Source organism: Diplodia seriata (genome assembly GCF_021436955.1).
Source record: "Diplodia seriata strain FDS-637 chromosome Unknown scaffold_11, whole genome shotgun sequence".
Lineage (NCBI taxonomy): Eukaryota > Fungi > Ascomycota > Dothideomycetes > Botryosphaeriales > Botryosphaeriaceae > Diplodia > Diplodia seriata.
This window is the reverse complement of record NW_027117318.1, coordinates 897,352-917,607: the sequence shown is the minus strand read 5'-3', so window position 1 is coordinate 917,607 and position 20,256 is coordinate 897,352. Positions and strand designations below refer to the sequence as shown.

Genomic DNA, 20,256 nt, shown 5'->3' with positions numbered 1-20,256 from the left:
GGGGGCGGCACGTGAACGTGACCGGGCGCATCAGGGTCTGAACAGGAAATTCATCGACGGGCGAGCGGTCGGGCGAGCGGTGACTGGCGCAGCGACTGGTGCGCGCGGATGAGTGGCCAGCCGGAAGCGCGATGATGTGCGATCCGAGTCGGCCGGGCTGCATGGCCAAAGAGGAAAAATCAAGGCTGCCCGGGGCCGCCGACTTCCAGCTCGCAATCTTACCTATATCCGTCTGTTGCGCCCCTTCCGCCGCTTCCCTCTTGCTCAGCTCATAAACCTCCACGCTGGCCGCCGACTCCGCCGCTGCAGAACATGCGCCGGCAACACGCGCGCCCAACGCGACGACGACCCTTCCACTGCAGCCTTTAGTGCCCTCGCTCTCGGCACGAGACCCTGTGACAAACACTGCCACTTTCTACCACCGACTCGCCTCGCTCTGGGCCACCGCACGCTCGTCTCTCTCCGGCTGCGTCCGCCCTCCTCTGCTTCCACCCTTCGCCGCCTGCTGGTATCCCGCCATGGCCGTCTCTGCGCGATCGCAGGTGCCCAGGACGCCTCGTGTCATCAGCCCGTCGCCCACACCCTCGGAGAATGGCAGCGCTAGCGGCTACTTTACGCGCTCCGCCGCCCGCCGCATGAACAGCAACCGCGACATCGTGTCGCCCCCCGCAATCGATGAGAACGACAGCAGCTCGGGCTCCGACGAGCTCGGCCGACGCCCGCGTCTTCGCAGCAGAAGCCCCGTCAGGAAGCGCTTAAACGACGCGGCTGCGGCGCAAACCGCGGGCAGGAACAAGAAGGACCTCTCGCTGCCGAACGGCACGTCAAATGGCCATCTCTCGCCGTATACTGCAAGCTCAAACAAGGAATACTGGCGCAGTCTGAGCCGAAGCCCAAGCCCGCTCGGCTTGATCCCCATCCACCAGGAATGGCGGAATTTTGTACGTTTCGCTCTGCCTAGGGAGTGTGTGACGCTGGGAAGCTAACAGTCTCCAGATCCACCGACACGAAATCCCTCGCAAGATCCTCCACACTTCGATCGGGTTCCTTACTCTCGGGCTCTACGCCTCGTACGCGCAACCGTCACAGATCCACCCGGTCCTCCTCTCGCTCTTCGTCCCGATCTTCACCACTGACATCATACGGCATCGCTTCCCATCCTTCAACCGCTTCTACATCCGGTGTTTGGGCGCCTTGATGCGCGAGTCTGAAGTCGACGGCTGGAACGGCGTGATTTGGTATCTCCTGGGCGCTTGGGCGGCCCTCCGCTTCTTCCCCAAGGACATTGGCGTCATGGCCGTGATGCTGCTGAGCTGGTGCGACACGGCCGCCAGCACCGCAGGCAGGAGGTGGGGCAGGTACACGCCCAAGGTGCGGCAGGGAAAGAGCCTGGCCGGCAGCCTGGCCGCCGTCGTCATGGGCGTCGTCACCGCCGTGGCCTTCTACGGCTGGGTCGCGCCGAGCGTGGAGTCGCAGAACCCGGGCATCGATTCGGGCGACTTTGCGTTCGCGTTCCAGGGCCGACTGGGCCTGCCCGCCGCGGTCAAGGATCTCCTCGGCTGGGACAAGGACCACGGCACTATTTCCGGCAGCCTGGCTCTCGGCACCATGAGTGTTGTGGCGGGTGTTGTCGCTAGCGTTAGCGAGGCGATCGACCTGTTCAGCTGGGACGATAACGTTACTATCCCCATTCTCGCCGCCGGTGGACTTTGGGGCTTCTTGAAGGTTTTCGGATGCGCGTGAAGCGCGCAAGCACTTTGCCAGAAGAGCGCCGAAACAGATTTCCATCACAAAGCATCTAGAGCGCCATCATAACTTGACATATTTTGCACTAGTTTGGCGTTTGGCAGGGGTCATTGGGAAAGGGACGAGCGCCCGGCGGGAGGGCCCGGAACGGCAGGGTTGATTTCGCGGGCGCGCTTCGAAGAATGGAAAATCCGAAGGATTATTGACGATCATGCCTCACTTCTAGAATTTTCTTTTGCCTGTCGATGCCTGAGAGGTAGAGGATGTCGGGGCGGGGGCTTGTATGATACCACCAGCTTTGTAGATGACGATTGCCCAATGGCAGTAATGCTTACCAATGATTGAATTCTCTCTCCCTTTCATCCTGCTCATCGGCCGCTTTTGCGTATTCGTACAAGATTTTGCGCACGGATCTTGGAATTAAGGTGTCTCGGACCCTTTGTCGATCACTTTTATGCATACGGCAATTCTTGCTTCCGTGACCGCGTCTCGGCACCGATGCCATCATATCCGGTTACTATATACTTTTGCACCGGAAAACAGTCTTGTGTCGTTAGTATCGGCCGAACACAGCAGGAGGCCGAATGCCGACTACACGGACTGATGCGCACGGGGGTTTCCATTTTAAGCCCTGTTAAAGTGTCTGCATCACCCTTGCCTATTTGGACCCGATGGCTTTATAAGCGCGTCTGAATTGGATTGTTGCAGCTTTTCGGTCGATATAAATGACAAGCGCGGCTTTCATGACGCTTCACTCTTAGATCCTTTTGTTGTCGGTTTAGGTACGATGGCCTCGGCTCCGGAGTTCGGGGCGGGGGAAAAGTGATGCGCGCAAGCATTTAGAATATATATCCAGCGCACCGTCTTCCCCCATCGTAAGACTGTCAAACGACTTGCTGCACCCGTCAACATTCTCCTGGACACACCGGATCGTCATTCCGCCTCTTCCGTCGTACGGTTCTCGACTGCCAGAAACGCGCAAGAAGCCTACTTAGCGCGGGCACATTGCCCCGCTCTGTGACACCCCCTCGTCTTACATCCCGGCTTACTTGGACGTCTCGCTTTCCGCAGGGCAACCCCGGACATCTCGAAACCAGACTTGCCCCCTCCGCCTACTGTTAGAAAGCATCCTTGACCGAGGCCGAGACCCCGAAGAGAGAGGGGAAAGGGAAAAAGCAAAGGCCGACCAGGGCTGCAGCATATATACAACAGCAGTCCCAACGCTCAGATAACTGCGCATTTGTCGACCGCGCCGGCACAAGAGGAGCGCATAAAAAGGGACTTCAAAATCCTCCCATTCGTCAAACGACGACAAAAAGTCCAGACGATCCCTCCCTCTCCAGCGCAACAACCGCCATCCCTCGGATCCGGCTCTTCCAACATCAACGAACAACGACGAACAAGAAAACAAAAGAAAAAAAAAACCTCAGGACCATGCCGCCGCTCCTCCCCACCCCCGGTCAAACCCTCCTCACCCTCGTCGCCCTCACAACAAGCTTCGGCTGCTACCTCGCCGACTGGAACGACACGCACATCTACCACCCGCTGTGGCTGCCGCACGCCAAGTTCCACAACGGCCAGACCATGTCCATGGGCCTGCTGCTCGGCCTCGCCACGCTGTGGTACGTGTACGTCCCCGCCCCGTTTCCCCCCGTCTCCATCCTCGATAAAAAATCCGATGCGCGAGACCGGTCAACGATTGAGGACGTCAGAAGGGAGGGCGAGATGGCGAGGCTCAGGACGGCGGTGCTGCTGGGGGCCCTGTACTGGGTTACGCAGGGGAGCGCGTATTTTTATCCGGGGGTTGCGGCGTTTGATGAGGTGCCGGGGAGGGAGGGCGAGGGGGGGGATGCGTTGCTGCAGGCGAAGCTTGAGGCGGGGATGTTTTTGTTGTTGGGGGCTGGGTGGTGGTTGGAGAAGAGGAGGATTTTGAGGGGGTGAGGGGGGTGGGGATGGGATGGGGTGGTGGTGGTGGAGAGGAGGATGCGCGAGGAGGTTGCGGGGGGGGGGGGGGGACAAGGTGTGGTTGATGGAAATGCACCGGGAGGGCGTTGGATTGGTTGGAAGGTCTGGATCGGGGGGTGTCGTGCAAGGGAATAACTGCTTTTGTCATGGCAGATGTCCAGGCACGGCCAGGCCGCGAAAAAAGTTGTGAAGAAGGATGGAAGCATTGCTATGTGCTCCTGAGCGTATTAGTATATTAAGCCATTTCTATGTCTATTTCCAATCATCGTACATGCATTCATGCTCATACATAAACCCCCATTACAAATTGAATAAGGTACATTGCATTTACATTGTTTCCCAAACATCAACATCGTCATCATCATCAACCTCCTTACTCATCCGAGGCCTGGTGCCCTTTCCTCGCTTTCACAGTCTCCTCTGCCTCGGCAGCAGCGGGGGCCGCGGCACCAGTAGCACCCTTGGCCTTCGCCTCAACCTCCATCATGTACGCCACGATATCGTCCTCGTTCTGCTCGAGCATCTGCTCGTCCAGCTCTTCCTGCTTCTTCTCCTGCTCGACCTTCTTCTTCTGGCCCTCCAAGTTCCTCTTCAGCAGCTGGGTGATGGCGAAGACGACGGCGCAGCCGACCCACATGATGTTGCGCTTGCCGTAGTAGCCGGCCAGCAGCACGTAGCAGCCGGGCGGCACGACGCCCGCCTCGAACTGGTCGGGATGCTCGACGCGCTGGGCGCACTCGTCGTAGGCGCGCGTGACCTTTGTGTGCAGCTTGTTGACGCGGCACGCCGTCGTCTGGCAGCGCACGAAATCCTGGTCCCAGCCGGGGTACGCGGCGGCGTGCGGGCGGTTCAGCCAGTCCAGCTCCTTGCGCCACGCAAAGTGCTCGCTCGCGCCGGCGGCGTCGTTCGTCCCGACGTCGACCCACAGCTCGGGGGCCTCGAAGGGATACGCCTCGCCCGCGACGTTGGCGGCGCCCTGCTCGATGCGCAGGATGCTGTTCTGCGGCGCGCGCATGTACGACAGCCGGAAGCCGGCGGGCGCCGCCGGCACCGCCGCCTCGCCCACCCGGGTGAGGTTGTACGCCACGCCGTACACGAGGTGCGTTTCGTTGCGGAAGATGGTGTCGAAGCTGATGCTGCCCTCGACGGGCACGCTGGGCGCGACGTCGGGGGTGGGTCCGTCGACGAAAAGGCGCAGCGCGCTGGCGATGTTGGCGTCGCCCTCGCTGCGGACGGGGAAGGCGGCGTCCGACACGGTGTAGCCGTTGACCTGGGCGCCGTCGTCGCCGTCCAGCCCCAGGGTGCGCGTGATGCGGAAGTCGACCTCCAGCACGCCGTCCTGCAGGTTCTTCTTCGGCCGCGTCGGGTCGGCGGGGAAGCATTTGCGGCACTCGATGGGGAACTGCACGTGCTGGAAGCCGCTGCCGCCGGCGTCGGCCACGCGGATGGGCAGGTCGGAGAAGGGGAGCTGCTCGCGCGGCGAGATGAGCATGTCTTTGCGGATCGGGCGGAGGCCGGCCGAGGCCAAGGGCGCGAGCCCGCTGGCAGCGAGGATTATTGTCGTGGTCCGCATGGTGGATTTCGGTTTGGAGGGAGGGGAGGGAGGGAGGTGGGAGTGGCGGCGGGTGAATAGGGGAATTGGGCGGAAGTGGTTGACGGGGAACTTTTTGAGAGAGGGACCGCGGTGGGGAAGACGGGCTAGGGTCTGGTGGAGGTAAAGGCGGTGAGCCTGTCTCCGCTGCGTCATTTTTCTCGGCGCCGCTCGGGTCCCCCGCGGGCGGAGCGCTTTTCTATTCCTCACAACTTCACCTCCTCGTTGCCGCAACACTACACATCCCTCTGGTGTCTCCATTATTGCTAACTAACGCCGCCTAAGCCAGGAGTACGCATCGCATCCTCCGTTGAGTTCTACAGTCTTTTCAGGATCTGAGAACTCGAAGCCAACGGAACCCCACAAACTCCAAAGGAAATTGGCAATCTGGTAATTCAAGGCCCAGAACGGAAGGAAAATTGACAAAAAGAGCCGCCATAAGTCTGGCATAGGATGAAAGACTAACCGTCCAAATCGTTTCCACTGTATGCAAATGGATCGTAACAATCGAACATTGGCAAAGCTAGCACGTCGGGGTAAGGGTGTGTGGGAAGAGCGTGGTCCGGAGCAAGCATCGCGTTGTTGGCCACGTGGGATTGCACGCGCTGGACGTCATCAGGGATGCCAAGAGGTATGATCCCATTGGTTTGTGCAAAAGCATCGCAGGCCGGCGAGATCATGATCTGGGGCGGCTGGGCTCCCTGGTGCCCATACTGCATCGAGACGTGGTTGGGATAAAACGCCTCCCCTTCCATCACCTCGCCAAAAAGACGCTCTCTAGGCTCCCCAGTATTCCCCATACGCCTCCTCTTCGGCATGTGGAGCTCGGCGTTGTCAGCGGTGGGAGGTGGATCCTCGAAGGACAGAGGCGTTCTCGGAGATGGACTGCTCATCGGCGTGCTGGCTCGCGAGGTGCAGGAGCTCCGGTCGTCGTCATGCTGCATCGCTTGAAACTCTTCACAGATTTGGTCGTGCACGTCGTCCACGAGCTTCTTCATAAGATGCATCGGCACGCCCCTGGAACCATTCGGGATTTCGCTGGCCTTCTCCTGGAAGACGCGGTCCGAGTTGTCCTGCCAGTATCTATGGAAGCCGTCCAGATCCGTGGCGTGGGAATCTGCGAGCTGTGAGCACTTGGTCTCCACAAGGCAGGAACCGTCCAGGTGTGGATCAGGGGAACATACGAGGTTCAAGTACAGCCTGCTCGCCTGGAAATAAGATCAGGTAGATGTCCCTCCATTTGTCCTCATCCGTCACCGTGTCGCTCGTCCGCTTCTTCTTCTTCAGCCAGACTCTTTGATCCTGATCAAAGCCATCGCCGTAATCGCGCGGGTATTTGCGGAATTCGCAGGGGGTTCTCGCGGCCTGGTGGTTATGAAGGGCCCCCTCTTCCGCGAAGCATTCGTTGCATCTGGTACAGCGCAGCTGCTCGTGGTGCCTGTGCAGGTGTTCCCTTGTTACGTCAGCGTCGCGGCTCGCCGATAAGATACGCAATGCTTACTTCAAACGTGCGATGGTGCTGAAGCCCGGGTAAACGCAAGACCGCTGCTTGGGTACCAGACCCGGCGAGCGCTTGTGGTAAGGACAAGCGAAGCGTGGCTTCGAGGGAGTTGCCGCCTTGGTATTTATGCTCAGAGCGGGGCGGGCACCCTGGCCGGGCAATGCTGGGGGTGCGAGCAAATCGGGACAGCTCTGGCGGCGGGTGCCTCGAGCTGAATCGTGACTGCCTTGCGGTCTAAACGCAAAGTTCTCCTGGTAGTTCATGCGGCAGGTACGCTGTGGGACGTGGCGTGGAGCCGACTGGTGTGGCAGATGCGGTAGATCCCTCGACCAAAGCGGAGTTATGGTGGGCTACAGATCCGGAGCAGTGGTGGGATCAGGAAGGTACAGTGAGGGGCGGAGGGTGTGGCAGCGTCGCCCTTTCCAAGTATTCTCCAATAGCACAGAGGGGGCGCCCACCATAGACCAAGGGCGGATTAATCTGTCGAGGAACGGTAGACTCGAAACATGCAGCCACCGCTGGGGTGGCGACGATACTTATCTACCATGAGGCTGAAATCGCATGGGCTGGATTGCGCAACGGAGCGTTGGCTCAGCGGAGTCACACGCCCACACCGCGCACACCGCGCACACGTGGAGACCAGTGTTTCGCGTTTACTGGCAGGCACTTCACGCGGGAATTACTTCTGTAACAACGTCCTGTGTCTCTCCGTCCATGCTTTTGCATCACGGCAGCTTTGAGGCAGAATCTGCGGACCGGAGCCCGCCGCGGCGCATGTATCCTGCATGATTTGCCGAATCATGACTGGTGCCGCTCTTGCCGCCCGCCATCAGCTATCCAGCAGCAGTTCCTGCTTCGCCCGGGCCAAGCGTTCTGAAGCCCGGTGAACCGCTTTCTGCCTGGAGATCTGCAACCAGGCTGTGCACTTTGGACGACAGCCCCGGCACTTGAAGGGGCTCAGCGCTTTTGGACCTTTCCAATGATCATTTCATTGCGTTTTGACGCAGCTAGTTGCCTGCTGCGGGAATCTAAACCCTCCGCATGACGAACAACATGCAAGGTTAAGCGAATATCCAAAACCAGTCATCCCGGGTTTGTCTACCTTCACTTTTAAACAAGGAATACCAAGTCAAGTCTATCTCAGCCAATTCCGTATGTCGATCATGATCAGGAACTCACTCGCTAGCAATGGTAAACTTCACTAACCGCTGTGGGGAATATCTGCTTACAAAATGTCATTCGTGATACTATTGGGCGGAAGGTCAGGAACATGGAGACACCAACGTCAGGATCTGGCACTTGTCCACCTACGCGGTAATTAGTATCACAAATGCACAAGTCAGGAAGTTCTAGCAGTGCTCCGCGTCCGCATGGATCGAGATGTCACCTGTAGCAGAGGTGATTATCCCACGTGTAGAACCGGATGGTGGTCCGATCGATGCGAAGAGCCTCACATCCGTTGGCGTCCTGTGGTCAGTCCATTCATTCTCTTCGTGTTGTTTCGCAAGAGCCTTATCTTGGTTCCGAGCGGCGCCAAAGTTCAACAGCACTTTCGTATCCCAATTGGGTAACCGTGTATGACTGCTTCGGTAAAGATACCCGGGCAAAGGAATTTGTTTTACTGCGGCAATTTGCGAGCTTCTGGAGGCTTTGGTAGGTTTCAGAGACGGTGGCTGGAAAGATTCGGACCGTAGGGCTCTCTCACGACTGAGATGGAGCAATTCCATGGTGTCCGTGCCGACTGAGCAATTGGTCGAGTTTTGTCAATTCCTGGACTTCGGAGAGGAAATTATCAGCAAAAGAACAAGAATCTGTCGTTTTGGACGGCACTCAATGTTCCCCGACATGCTCCAACTGTCTCATCAACCAAATTGGTGACAAGGAAACGAGCTTGCAGATAGGCTGTAGGTTGAAAAGACTCTGGGAAAGTAGAATAGGCTGTCAAAGGCAATTGACGAAAAACGCGAGCAGACAACCACATTTTATGCTGCGAACGAGCATGCTCACGACGCGGCACCCACCCAAAAAAATCCGCTTGCGCAATGCACATGCGCAGCCGCCGCGCAAGGGAGGGGGAGACGTACGTACGCCGCGCGCCTGCCTCGAGGGAGGCACTGCCAGCGTGGCGGGCTGATCATGCGCGCCTCAGCTGGGAGCGTGCCGGCAGCCAATCGGCGTGGGGGAACACGGCATCGGCAGCCGAATTGCGTTATCGCAACTGCACGGCTGCGGCAAGGCATCGTTTGGGGGCCGCGGCAGACGAGGCAGACACTAGAGCAGAAGGCAGCCGGTGCGGCCTCCGCGCTTCTTCCACTTTCGACGACGTGCATGCGTCGGCTCCACAGCCGTGGCTTGCCGCGATGCGATGCTCAGCCACCGCGGTGCGTGCGGGCGTGCGTTGGTGAGCGCGAGGCGCGGCTTCTGCTGGTTGTTGCCAATGTATGTCCAAAAGAAAGCACGCATCTTGATTGTCTTCTCGTTGTCTGCAGGGACCGGCCCGGACAATTTGCGTGCATCTTGACAGCAAGATCATCAGAATACTCCGAAATAACAGCCGTAAGTAGACATGACGGTCGTTGGTGAAAACAAAACAGAGAGGGAAGGTCCCCTGTCCAATAGCCGCCGTTTGTGAATCCAAAAAAGGAATATCCAAGATCATTGGGACAGTCCCATTCCAAATCAATTATCATCCCAGCCTTGCTCCTCTCCAACCTCCTCCAGGCAGTACTCTTCGGGCCGAGCACCCTGGTGTGGCGAGTATCCATGTTGATTGGTGACAAACGCGGGTAGCGCATCACGGCGCTGACCAAAGTCGAAACCCGCCCACCTCTCAGTATGCGCATTTGAGCGTTCGCCTTGTTGGGCGTCCAATGATCCATGCCGGGAACGGGCTGTGTGCCATCCATGGCAGTTTCTGGCTGGGTCGTGGTCGAAGGGCTCGTTCCGAAGACCAAAGATTGCGTCCAAATGCCGGGCACGGGCAGAGAATGCTCGGGCCCAGACCAAGCATTGGCGGAACCGCCAGTATCATGCAGGATATTCTGTAGCGGGTCATTCGAGCCGACCCCCCCTCTAGTATTGTCGTCTGTGGGAAGAGGCCTGAAGATGATATTTCCACCCTCATTTTGGTCATCTGTGCACAGTGAAGGGTCTTGATGACTCTGGCAAGTCTGGCGATTGAGACATGCTCTTACGAGCTCAACGACTTCGTCGTGGCAATTCTCAGGAATAGACGATCTTCCAAGTTCTGCTCTGATCATTTCCAGTAATTGCCGGGAAACAGACCCTAGATCAGCGGTATTGCTGCCGTAGTCTGGATGAAATAGAGTCAGTAGGCCAATACAAAGATATCGAAAGGCTTGGGTGACCAATCTGAAATAGCAAAAACCCAATCTACTTACACGGGGATGGAATATCCGATGGGTTCATCGCATCTGGGAAGAGGATCTTGTACACATCACGCCATTTGTCGTCCTCAGGCTTCCGACAACTAGACCTCTTTTTCAATTGATCCCATATGTCCCTTGCGAATGTCTTCGAATCTGGCTTTGTGCACGGCTCGCAAACTCCGTGTAACGCTCGGTGTTGCTCAAACGCGGCACTGTCTTCAGCGAAGTCCACATAGCACTTTCCACATTGAAACTGATGACCGTGCCGTCTGAACAGATGCTCTCTAGAAACGAGGTTATCACTTATGTTTTGGAGTACGCTGAAGTCGGCTTACTTTAGGCGAGAGACGTCCTGGAACCCATGGGCACAGGAGTTCGGAAGAGATTCGTGTTGTGGTAGTCTCTTCTTGTAGGGACAGGCGAACCGCTGAGTGCTCGATCGCGAAGTAGCTATGATTGAGGACAATTAGCTGGGCGCTTCCATGTGTTGAACTGTAGCCAACAGCGACTGACTATGAGAAGGAGCATCTGAGTGCTCCGCAATTGACGGCCTGAGTGATCGGTGACGATTGCCGTCTGTCATTTCTGCGTAAGTAACCACATTTGCTTGCTTAACCACGACGATAGGAAACACATACTTTTAAAGGAAGGAAAAGCAATCAACGCCAGGCGTCTCTCACGGTGCCCAGATTGGAGAGCTTTCCACGGCGTGTAAAGCAGGGAGACCACTCGTGTTAAATGCCGGCGTTGCTGCCCAACCAAGAAGTGACAACGTCGTCGGGCAGGTATGCAGATGCATGACGCACTGACGTGCATGTTACAGAGTGAGTCCTCTGGTTGGATGGATCTGTGGACCTTGACACGACTTATCCATATATCCCCTTCGCTCTGATATCAACATGGCATACCTCTGGATGCCTCGCCGAGAAACTAAAAGAGGGACGTAGATCGAGGAGGACGCACTGCTTGCAGGCTCTGGAAGCATTGGATCAACGGATCGAGTGCCGGATGAAAGCAGAGGTCCTTTGGTGGCATGTCAGCGTATGCGGGGGACTGGCTGGGCTCGTAGCAACGCATGCCTACCATTGGGCCGGTTTCAAGCTTTTCGTGGATGCACATTGCACTGGCATCGTGCTTATCCTGTCCTTTCCTGCCACGTAGGCAGCCGACACCGCCGCCAAAAGAGGTATTCTTGAAGCAACCGGGCCGTGTCCTCGATCCCGACAGACTTCAGGTGTTTCAACGCAAATGCGCCCTCCGTCCGCCTCGCCGATTCGACTGGCTGCCGGTTCCTCGCGTTGTCGATGTTTCTTGTCGAGTGGTTGGACCGTGGGCGTCGAGATCGTTCCGTGAACACCCGCCAGGAGTGAGGCTGTCGACGAGGCTTCGCGAGCTAAGCTACCCGGTATCGAGACAAGTCTGGGGTGTATGATGGTAGCGTGGGGTTGCGAAGGCTTGGAGCTTGGAGTTGCGAAGGTTTGGCGCGTGGAGTTGGGGTGAAGAGTCGGGGCAGAGCGGGCAACGACAGTGTCCAGCCTGCCGCCCCCACACCCCCCTCTAGCTATCGCGAAGCGAAAAGTTGCGTCAGCCCAGCGTTAGTGACGTCAGTGAGGTACACATTCTTACACCTCCTTGCAAAGCTTTTCGAGGGGACAGGCTTTGCGAAAGTCTCTGGCTTCACTTGGCAAACACACCCCGGATTGGCAGCTTGAACCGTTGCAGAGCGGCTTCGACGGACGTTTCATGGAAATCAAGCGACATGCGACACCCGGGGATCAAACATAGGCTTCAAAGGGGCCTCCACATTCGTTCATTCATGATTACCTGGCGAATTTTTGGCCGTCACACAGGACTCCCATCGGCAAGTCACTTCATCATAACACGCCAGGATGTCATGACCAAGACGCGCTCACTAAGACGCAAACTCGAATTTAGGTCCCGCACTAGAGGACCATCACAGCTACCCGTAGTGTGCACAATGCCTGCGTACGGCCAGGATCTCCGATCGTCCGTCCTGAGCCAATCGCGCGCGGGGTTGCCTCTAAAGCATCAATCGAATAGCGCGCACCCAAATGAACAGACAACCGTTCACTCTACATACGGCATGAAGATGCTTTACCGTTTCCACCTTTTGCCGGAAGACAAAGAATTTTCAACAAGAGTCATCCCGACATACCACGGAACAAGATTGAGGGGTCCAGAGGCACTGGAGCTAATTCTTGAAGCTCGGAGATTCTTGTAACTGACGGTGTCATTGCAACCTCTAAGGTGTGTTAAATGATGCTTGATTCCGGGGCATAATAGCTTATGAACAATGTTTTCAGATAAAACTTTTTGTGTCTAACAAGTAAAAGAATCCTCAACCGCAATAACACGCTATGAAGAAAACTCTGATGAGGAATTAAATGAAAACCGAAGCTCTGGTACGGAAAAACATCTTCAGAGAGTTGTTCTTGACCACTACAATGGGAAAGCGTGTCCCAAGGGCGGGTCAGTACCTGCATACATGTCCGTGACGAAGTCCGCATCATCCATGGTTATGGGAGCCGAGGGTTGGTAGTTGTTCCATGCAGGTACCAAGTTCTCAGGTGATCTCGGTAGCATCGGCATGAACTGAGGGTCTGTTGAGGGAAAGACTGCTTGAGCAGCTTCAGAGCTGCCTTCGGACGGCCACCAAGCCCAATATTCAGTGGACTGATGCTCGCCTGCATTCGCAACCATCAAATCAGGAATGGTTGTAATTGCGCCCAATTGGTCATCGTAGTTGATGCCCATGGTATTGTTGATAGGTGCTTGGGGCTCAGCAATGCTTCGCAGCGTCGGGTCTGGAAACGTGGTCTGATGCGGATTCCAACTTGATCGCATGTACTGTGGAGAGTTCGGAAGTCCGGCGTCACTGAATGCCTCCGGGGTACTCTCGGGTGTGGCATGAGGATTGGTCGTTGTCAGATCGGCCGATCTGTCTTGCGCCGATTCGCGCTGCTGGTCATACTGAAACTCCTGAACCAGGTCATCATTGCATGCGCACACGATCTTGATTATCTCCATCAATACAGGCTCAGAAAGTAACGGAGAGTTGGTTATTGGCGATGAAAGCTTCCCGAGTGCGCCCTTCAACCTGCTGGGCAGCTCGTACTGAGCACACTCGCGGTATTCGGCCAAAGGAAGCTCATCATGGTCTGGGGTAAAGGGATGATTAGCTCTCCATCATGAGGCAAATAGTACTATAAAACCTTGGGTTACTTACAGGGCAGCGGAATGCTTGTGTCATCGGGGAAAAGAGTTTGATATATGCCGATCCACTTCTCTTCGTCCGACTTATTGCTCGATCTTTTCTTCAACCTGGCTTGAGTCTCTTTGCCAAATACTTGTGGCTGAGGTTGCTGACGTGGTTGGCATATGTCGGCTGCTTGCATGTGGACTTCCAGTTTTGCCTCACTATCAAAGGTAGCGCGGCATCTCAAGCATGGGTATTGCTCCATGTGGCATCGGTAGAGGTGTTCCCTATATAGAGGCTTCAATGACCAAATCACCGGCTTGAAGTTTAGATAGCCCATACTTGAGACGAGAGATATCCGTGAATGGATGAAGGCAAGCCGAAGCTCTCGGCTTGCATCGTGGGTACTTCTGTCGGTACGGACATGCAAGCTTCCTTCGTTGACAGTTTGGTGTGAGGCGTTTGACTCCTACAGAATCTGAGACACCTTGAGGGCCTTGCAGCTTGTTTATGTCAGAGCAGAAATTTGGTTCAGAGTATGAGTCCGGGGCCTACCAAGGACGGGTATGTATGTTTGGGGGCATTGACTCTATTGGCCTGCTTAGATAGGCCTTCCTTGGACTTCTGACTCCTGTTCGGCATGTTGATATCAGTAGGAAGTTGGCGTCAAGAGGGGGATATGAGGTAATCTTAATGGCTTTGAGAGGGGATATCTTGCCTTCATAAGTAATTTAGATAGCACTTGAAAGCTGAGTTGAGCACGATGAACGTGAAGCTGGGACAAAAAGTGCGATTTCTGGGCTACGGTTTGAATTTATACGACGGTAGGCAGTTTCTCGGGCAGACCGCCAGGCATACTGCTTCAGTGAGCACAAAGTTAGTATGATAATTTCTCCAGCCAATCGAAAAGCCTTCGTTCATCGGGGCTTACCGGTAACGCCAGAATTCGAATTAGCCACTTTGAGTAATTCGCAAATGCTCAAATATGAGCAATGATGATAAGGCGCAGTCTGTATCTGATCAATGAAAACCAGTGGTTTGGTCTTCTATCTGCAAGTTGTTCCAAAAGAAGGTGTAGATCCCCGTCAGTTCGAGGCTGTGGTTTTCTCAAGTCAAGGCTTGAACCGGCACGAAAGCCTCGTCCGGCGATGTGATATGCAAAAGAGGCTGAAATTGGACGCAAGAAGACCTGATATCCCTGTGAAAATGCATATGTTCGAAGCGCTGCGGCAAGGCTGACGAGTGGTGTGGTGGTGCTGAGCTGTCCATGCATAGCCGCAGTGCCGAACGCGCCGATGCGAAAAGCACAACACTTGGAAACGCGCAACGCTGCTAAGCCTCATCGCATGCATCTAGATCGCTAACATTTCAGGTGTACCCGCAGAGCCTCGGAGGATTCGAGGAAGGACTTCGATCGATCTTACTGGGCAATCAAAGGCGGCTGAGGCGGTAACGAAAGCCGAAGGTAAGGACGCTGCGCCACCAGCACAGCTCTCTCCTGGTGGGGCTCGGGCGACATCGTAGGTCGTTGTGCTTGGACAGTAAGTACGTGAAGACATACCGGTGCAGGGATTGAAAGCGGGGGATCGGCCGAGGCTCAGCGCGCATCAAGCTCACCGCGCATGGAGCTTAGCCACCTGACACTGGCAAACAGGGCGACGCCATGACTCTACGGTGCCATTGGAGTATCCAAGATAACATCCGCACTTTGGAAGCGTAGTAGTCGGTGCACGCCATGTCGGGGTTTCGCGACGTACGCCGGGTTGCGTTGGTAGGTAGGCAGTGCGGAGGCGGACAGCAGGCGCCGCCACAGCAGTGCGACGTACAGGATTGTCTGTCACACGAAAGTAAGCCTCAACGGTCCAGGCTCCGATCAGAGGAGTCTTTACTGTGTCTCTTTGGTGGTGTCGTCCGCTTCCGCTGCTCCCGCGTCTTGGATGTCGGACACTGCTGGACAGATACCCGCCCAAGCGTGTCGGCGTCCATGGACGTCCTTTCCTCCAGTGCTCCGATGGCTACATGGCGGGCTAGCAGGCTCACGGACTGTTTGGAGATTTGGCTTACGTTCTTTGATCAGCTTTCATACTGTCGACCGCGGAACTTGGGTGTCGCGGCATCGTCAGCAGCGGGTAACGAGCTTGAGCGCGCGTCCAAGGATCTGCGCCGCCCGTTGTGTCGAGCCAGCGCGTAGGCGAAGGAACGCATAGTACATGCGCATGTTCCTGTCACCCAGCGTGCCTACACGTATGTCAGTCGTCCTGGCGTAGCGGTCGCGCGCCGCGCAGTTCATGAGCCGACCTCCCATGGGTGCTGGCTGCCATGGCTCATACGCGACCGCCGTCCATCCCGCCGCTGCTCAGTGTTGCCCACGTCCTCACCTGCTCACGATGCTGCTGACCATGTCGCTCATGCCGTACCTTTTGCTGTCACCTGTGCTGCCACCTCCAACCGTGCCCGAGCAGTGGCTCACCTGTGGCCTCCATGCACGACCCGCTCCTTCCTCGTCCCCAGCCGCCGGGCCCACCCATGACGTAGCTCCTGCCTTGCGAAGCGGCCCTCGCGACCACCAACGCTCCCCTTCCGGTCTAGCGCATCACGTTGCCAGGCCAAACGGGTGGGGCCCGCCGGCCCCGTGCCAGTGGGCCCCGGCTCAGCCTCTCCGATATAAAAACCCCCAGACTCCTCGACCCCGGCTCCTCTTTTTCTTCTTCAGCTCTCTTTGCCTTTTGGCTCAGATCAAGTGAAGTGGCTGTTCTTTTCAGTTTAATCTCTGGAAGCTTCCCTACGGGGATTCTAGATTAAACTAGTTTTTGGAAACCGCCTCTGGGGCGCTGGGCTCCGCTCATCTTCAGAGGCACGGTGTCGCCCGTATTGCACTGTCTCGGGCTGACGCGACCTTCATTTTTTTCCCCTTCTTTTCGTTGATCTCATCGGCCTTGCGCTGGTGATCGAGGAAGAGATTGAGCTAAGAGAGCTGGCTGCTGGCGATTGAGCGAAGAGCCCCTCTGCGAGGAGAGATTGAGTTAAAAAGATCTGACGCCGCTGCCCTCCCTCCGTCTGCGCTCCGCGCGCAATTGACTCTGCCGTCTCTGACCTGCGTGCGTGTCCGCCGGCTCCCCTTGCGCCAGCAGGTTGCAGACGCGCCTCGCCTGTGTCCAGCGCGTCGTGCTCACCGAAGAAGACCTGAAGCAGCTCCGCCCGCTATGCCATGCCCTTCGTCAGTGACTCCCTCCGCCGTCTTCGACCCGCAAGCTCAGCAGCTCGCCTCACAAAACGAAACCCTCGCGTGTAGCTGGCGCTTCTTGCTCGCCGCAGGAGAGAGAGAGAGAGAGAGAGAGAGAGTGAAGTTGACGCGCCGCTGCCGCTGCCGCTGCCGCTGCCGCTGCCGCTGCCGCTGCCGCTACGATGGCTCCTCATGCCCGGGCAGCAGCCTCTGCGGCGACATTGTAGACAGCCCGTGCGGTTGGTCATGCTGGGCGGCACGGCATGCCCGCGTCCGCGTCCGAGCCTGCTCCCCTCTCTGCCAGTGTCGGGTCAGCAGCAGCCACCACCGGCGCTCCCAGGCATATAGAGACAAGATCTCGCGGACAGTTGCGCCCGTGCTGAGTGGGCGACAGACAGCTTGGTCCAAGCCGCCGCTCCTCCCAACTCGCTCCGGCAACGGGGGGCCTCCGCCGTCTGTGATCAGCCAAGGTGTCACGGATTTTTTGCGCCTGGCGGTCCTGCCTGATCGAGGTTTCCGCGCGGGCGGCGGCGGCGGGAGTGTCGCGTCTCTTCGTGCACATGCGACCGTAACTTTGGCTGTTGACTCCGGACTCAAGTTCGCGCGTCCTGTCATTGTCACCGCGCTCACATAGCTGCTCCCGGGGAGATTGGTGACGTCAATCGTCAGAGACAGCACAGGGGCGTTATCCTTCTCCTTGAAGCAAATTAAGGCGGAGGTGGCGGGCCGTCAAGGCAACACCTACGCTGCAGAGGTGCAAGCTGCGCCAGGACATCCTGATGAACGAATGGCGCGCCGCCGCCAGCAAGCGCATGAGCCGCGCGCCTCAAGCAGGCCGTCCAGGCAGGCAAGGAGAGCGCCGGCCTCGACGTCCGCTACCTCCTCCGCAGCCTTGACGTACTCGAACATGCTATCGTCTATGCTGCGCTCCAGCAACTCGTCGACGGGAGACGGTAGGGAAGCGGAGCTTACCCCTCTCGAGACGTCGTTGGAAGATGCTTCACGTACGGCATGACAGACAGCGCGGATGGCCGCGGCTGGTCGAAGCTGCGCCGTCGACGCGATCGATGCGATGGCGAGCGCTGCAATTGTGGATGACGCAGTGACGGCGGCTACAGTCAGAGCGTTGCAACAGCGTGAAGCCCGCAATTCATCACGTTGACAATCTCACTAAAGCGACGAAAAGGCTACGAGCAGTGGACCGAACAGCAGTTTGGGCCGCTCATTTGCTTCATGATAACACGTCGATCTCCCTCACCCTCGCCCCGGTCACCGCCCTCCCCGTCCTCCACACGATTACCAACGAAGCCAGCACGCAGAGCCGCCTCGACACCGCCCTCGCTCTTGTCCTCACCCTCATCCTCGTCGTCGCCGACGAAAGCGCCGACGTGCTTCGCGCCGCCACTATAGCGATATCGCCGCGGACCATGTCGTGCGAGCTGCTGCCGGCGGCGGCGGCGGCGGCGGTGGCGTCGTAGACGACGGCCTTGACGAGGCGCGGGAAGACGGGGCTGGACGAGCGGCCACAGGGCGAGTAGGTCGTCGCGCAGGCGGGACGTCGCGGCCACCAGTTCTTTGCCCACCGGTCAGTCCTCCTTGAAAGGAAAGGAGAAGGTACCCCAACCGGAACAGGATACCCCCTCCTTAAGGCCCCCGCCCTCCAACCAGCAGCAGCGGTTCAGACAATAGACCAACGCTGGCGACCGGCCCATCCCGGGAGGATTCGACGAATCATCTAAGCTCGAATACCCTTAAAGACCCGAGCCGATGGGACACGACGAACTTCTCAAGTCCATCGCCGGTATGGTTCGTCAAGTTGTCAACGAAGAGATTTCCTTCGCCAAGAGGAGTGATAGGCTCTTGAGAGCCGGTTTAGCTGACCATAAAGCTCCCCCGGACCCCGCTCTCCCCGAGGATCCCCACCCGATCGCCTCTACTCAAGGCGTCCGAACCGTATCTTTCAAGATGTGGATCAGGAGCCTTGGCGGCGAGGTCCGCCACAACATTACCATGGACGTTACCCATCTCATCAAATGCAGCGGTAGGGCAGGAGCCAAGAGGGAGCTGGCTAAGAAGTATAAGGTTCCCGTTGTGTCGTTCGAGACGTATATGGATACAGTCCGATCTTTGGGCCGCCATCCCTCTTCGATTCCCATCCCATCTGACAGCGACGACTCTTCCGATACGGAGGATGAGGATGCGATGAGGCGCCGCCTCAAATCTCCCCCAGTGACCCCTACGTTCAAGAAAAGACGCCGTTCCACCCCGGCGTAGATGGCGGACGTGATGGGATGGACGGCGTTCTATGTTGACGTTGCTGTTGTGGGGGACGAAGGCGCTGCGGACGTACGGCGCACTTGTCGGCGAGCAGGTAAGTAGACGTGCAGTGCTACGACGAAGAGCGCTGGCATATATCGTGGACTCTTCAACGGGGACGGTGGTACTTACAGCTAGAGCTTCGCAACGGTGTGAGAATTACGATTGACTACAGTGACGGTTTCGTTTATTCAAGCGAAGAAAAGGCTACGGGCAGTGTATTCGACAAAGTTGGGCTGCGCCCGGCGCTCTCGACCAAGCGGCGGGATGCAGAACCATACGTCCGAGCATCTGGTGTGTCTCACATGGAGCACAGCACCTACATAGTCGTGGTAGTATCTTGTAACACAAGCTCCGAAGGGAGTGTGGCGCAATCGCAGTTGTTGTATGGTCGGCGCGGCCGCGGCGAACAGTGTTGACATCGTGGACGGTTCAGCGACAGTGCCGGCGGCGACAACCGCCACTACAGCTAGATTCTGATGATGAATTGAGTTCGCAATTGACGTGTGTGAGTATTTTCTTCAAGCGGTGGGAAATGGCTTTTACCAGTGAAGAGAAATGTATACAACACCACCATGCGCTCTCAACGAGCGGTGGAAGCGTGGCACTTAACGTTGGGGCATCCGGCATACCACACTTAAAGCATGGCATTCATGTGGCTACGGTAGCTTTTGTAGCGCTTTAAGTACACGAGGGAGCCGTGAAGGAATTGGGGTTCCTCTGCTCCCGCTGTTACCCAAGCATCCCCGATATGGGCCGTGAGAGTGAAAGTTACTGAGGCAGTAAAAGGTTGTGGGGACTTCTAGGCGTGATAGAAAGCTTAAACAGCGGTCTCTCGCCTCGGTGCGGGTTTCCAGGCGGGTTGAGGGTGACGGTTGGGCTGTTGGATGGTGTTATGAGGTTGCGAATCGCGACGCTGCGGTGGTCATTGACGTCAGCGCTGCAAGAACGGGCATAACGGCACGGAAAGTCCATATCATGATCCCGCTGCGGGCGTAGCTCAGAGCTTGGTGTCCAATGCGCCGGAGGGTTGTACAGAAACTATGTTGCGCCCGATTCGTGGTGTGGAAGGCGGCGGTTGGTGCTGGAGGATGCTGTCGAGTAAGGGCTTCGCTGCAACGCGTGCGAAGTCTCAGTGGCCTGGACGCGTTCTGAGTCGTCGCAGTCTGGAGTGATATACGTCATGTGAATTGGGAGACAGCGCAGAAGCGCGTCATTGCTCGTAAAGCTGGGGTGAGCGCCGTTGTAGCAGTGGCAGCAGAACGATTCTTGAACGCGTCTGCTCAGATGACGACGCGTAGCAGAGAG

General features: G+C 57.1%; 5 protein-coding genes across 5 annotated transcripts; 2 read left to right on the top strand and 3 right to left on the bottom strand.

The window, feature by feature from the left end:
- Positions 1–518: 518 nt before the first annotated feature.
- On the top strand, positions 519–1,743 carry DGK1 (Diacylglycerol kinase; the record flags this gene model as incomplete). Its single annotated transcript, XM_066781384.1, has 2 exons — positions 519–941; positions 997–1,743. The coding sequence occupies 2 exons, from the start codon at positions 519–521 to the stop codon at positions 1,741–1,743; spliced, it is 1,170 nt and encodes a 389-aa protein (XP_066628386.1).
- A 2,341-nt stretch (positions 1,744–4,084) lies between these two features.
- On the bottom strand, positions 4,085–5,284 carry SLS55_009990 (uncharacterized protein; the record flags this gene model as incomplete). The annotated part of the gene is made up of 1 exon (XM_066781383.1): positions 4,085–5,284. The coding sequence occupies one exon, from the start codon at positions 5,282–5,284 to the stop codon at positions 4,085–4,087; it is 1,200 nt and encodes a 399-aa protein (XP_066628385.1).
- Positions 5,285–5,763: 479 nt separating this feature from the next.
- Positions 5,764–6,300, bottom strand: SLS55_009989 (uncharacterized protein; the record flags this gene model as incomplete). The annotated part of the gene is made up of 1 exon (XM_066781382.1): positions 5,764–6,300. One exon carries the CDS (start codon positions 6,298–6,300, stop codon positions 5,764–5,766), a length of 537 nt encoding a protein of 178 aa, XP_066628384.1.
- A 6,352-nt stretch (positions 6,301–12,652) lies between these two features.
- Positions 12,653–13,608, bottom strand: SLS55_009988 (uncharacterized protein; the record flags this gene model as incomplete). The annotated part of the gene is made up of 2 exons (XM_066781381.1): positions 12,653–13,371; positions 13,440–13,608. The coding sequence occupies 2 exons, from the start codon at positions 13,606–13,608 to the stop codon at positions 12,653–12,655; spliced, it is 888 nt and encodes a 295-aa protein (XP_066628383.1).
- A 4,451-nt stretch (positions 13,609–18,059) lies between these two features.
- On the top strand, positions 18,060–18,906 carry SLS55_009987 (uncharacterized protein; the record flags this gene model as incomplete). The annotated part of the gene is made up of 2 exons (XM_066781380.1): positions 18,060–18,064; positions 18,390–18,906. The coding sequence occupies 2 exons, from the start codon at positions 18,060–18,062 to the stop codon at positions 18,904–18,906; spliced, it is 522 nt and encodes a 173-aa protein (XP_066628382.1).
- Between the last annotated feature and the right edge of the window lie 1,350 nt (positions 18,907–20,256).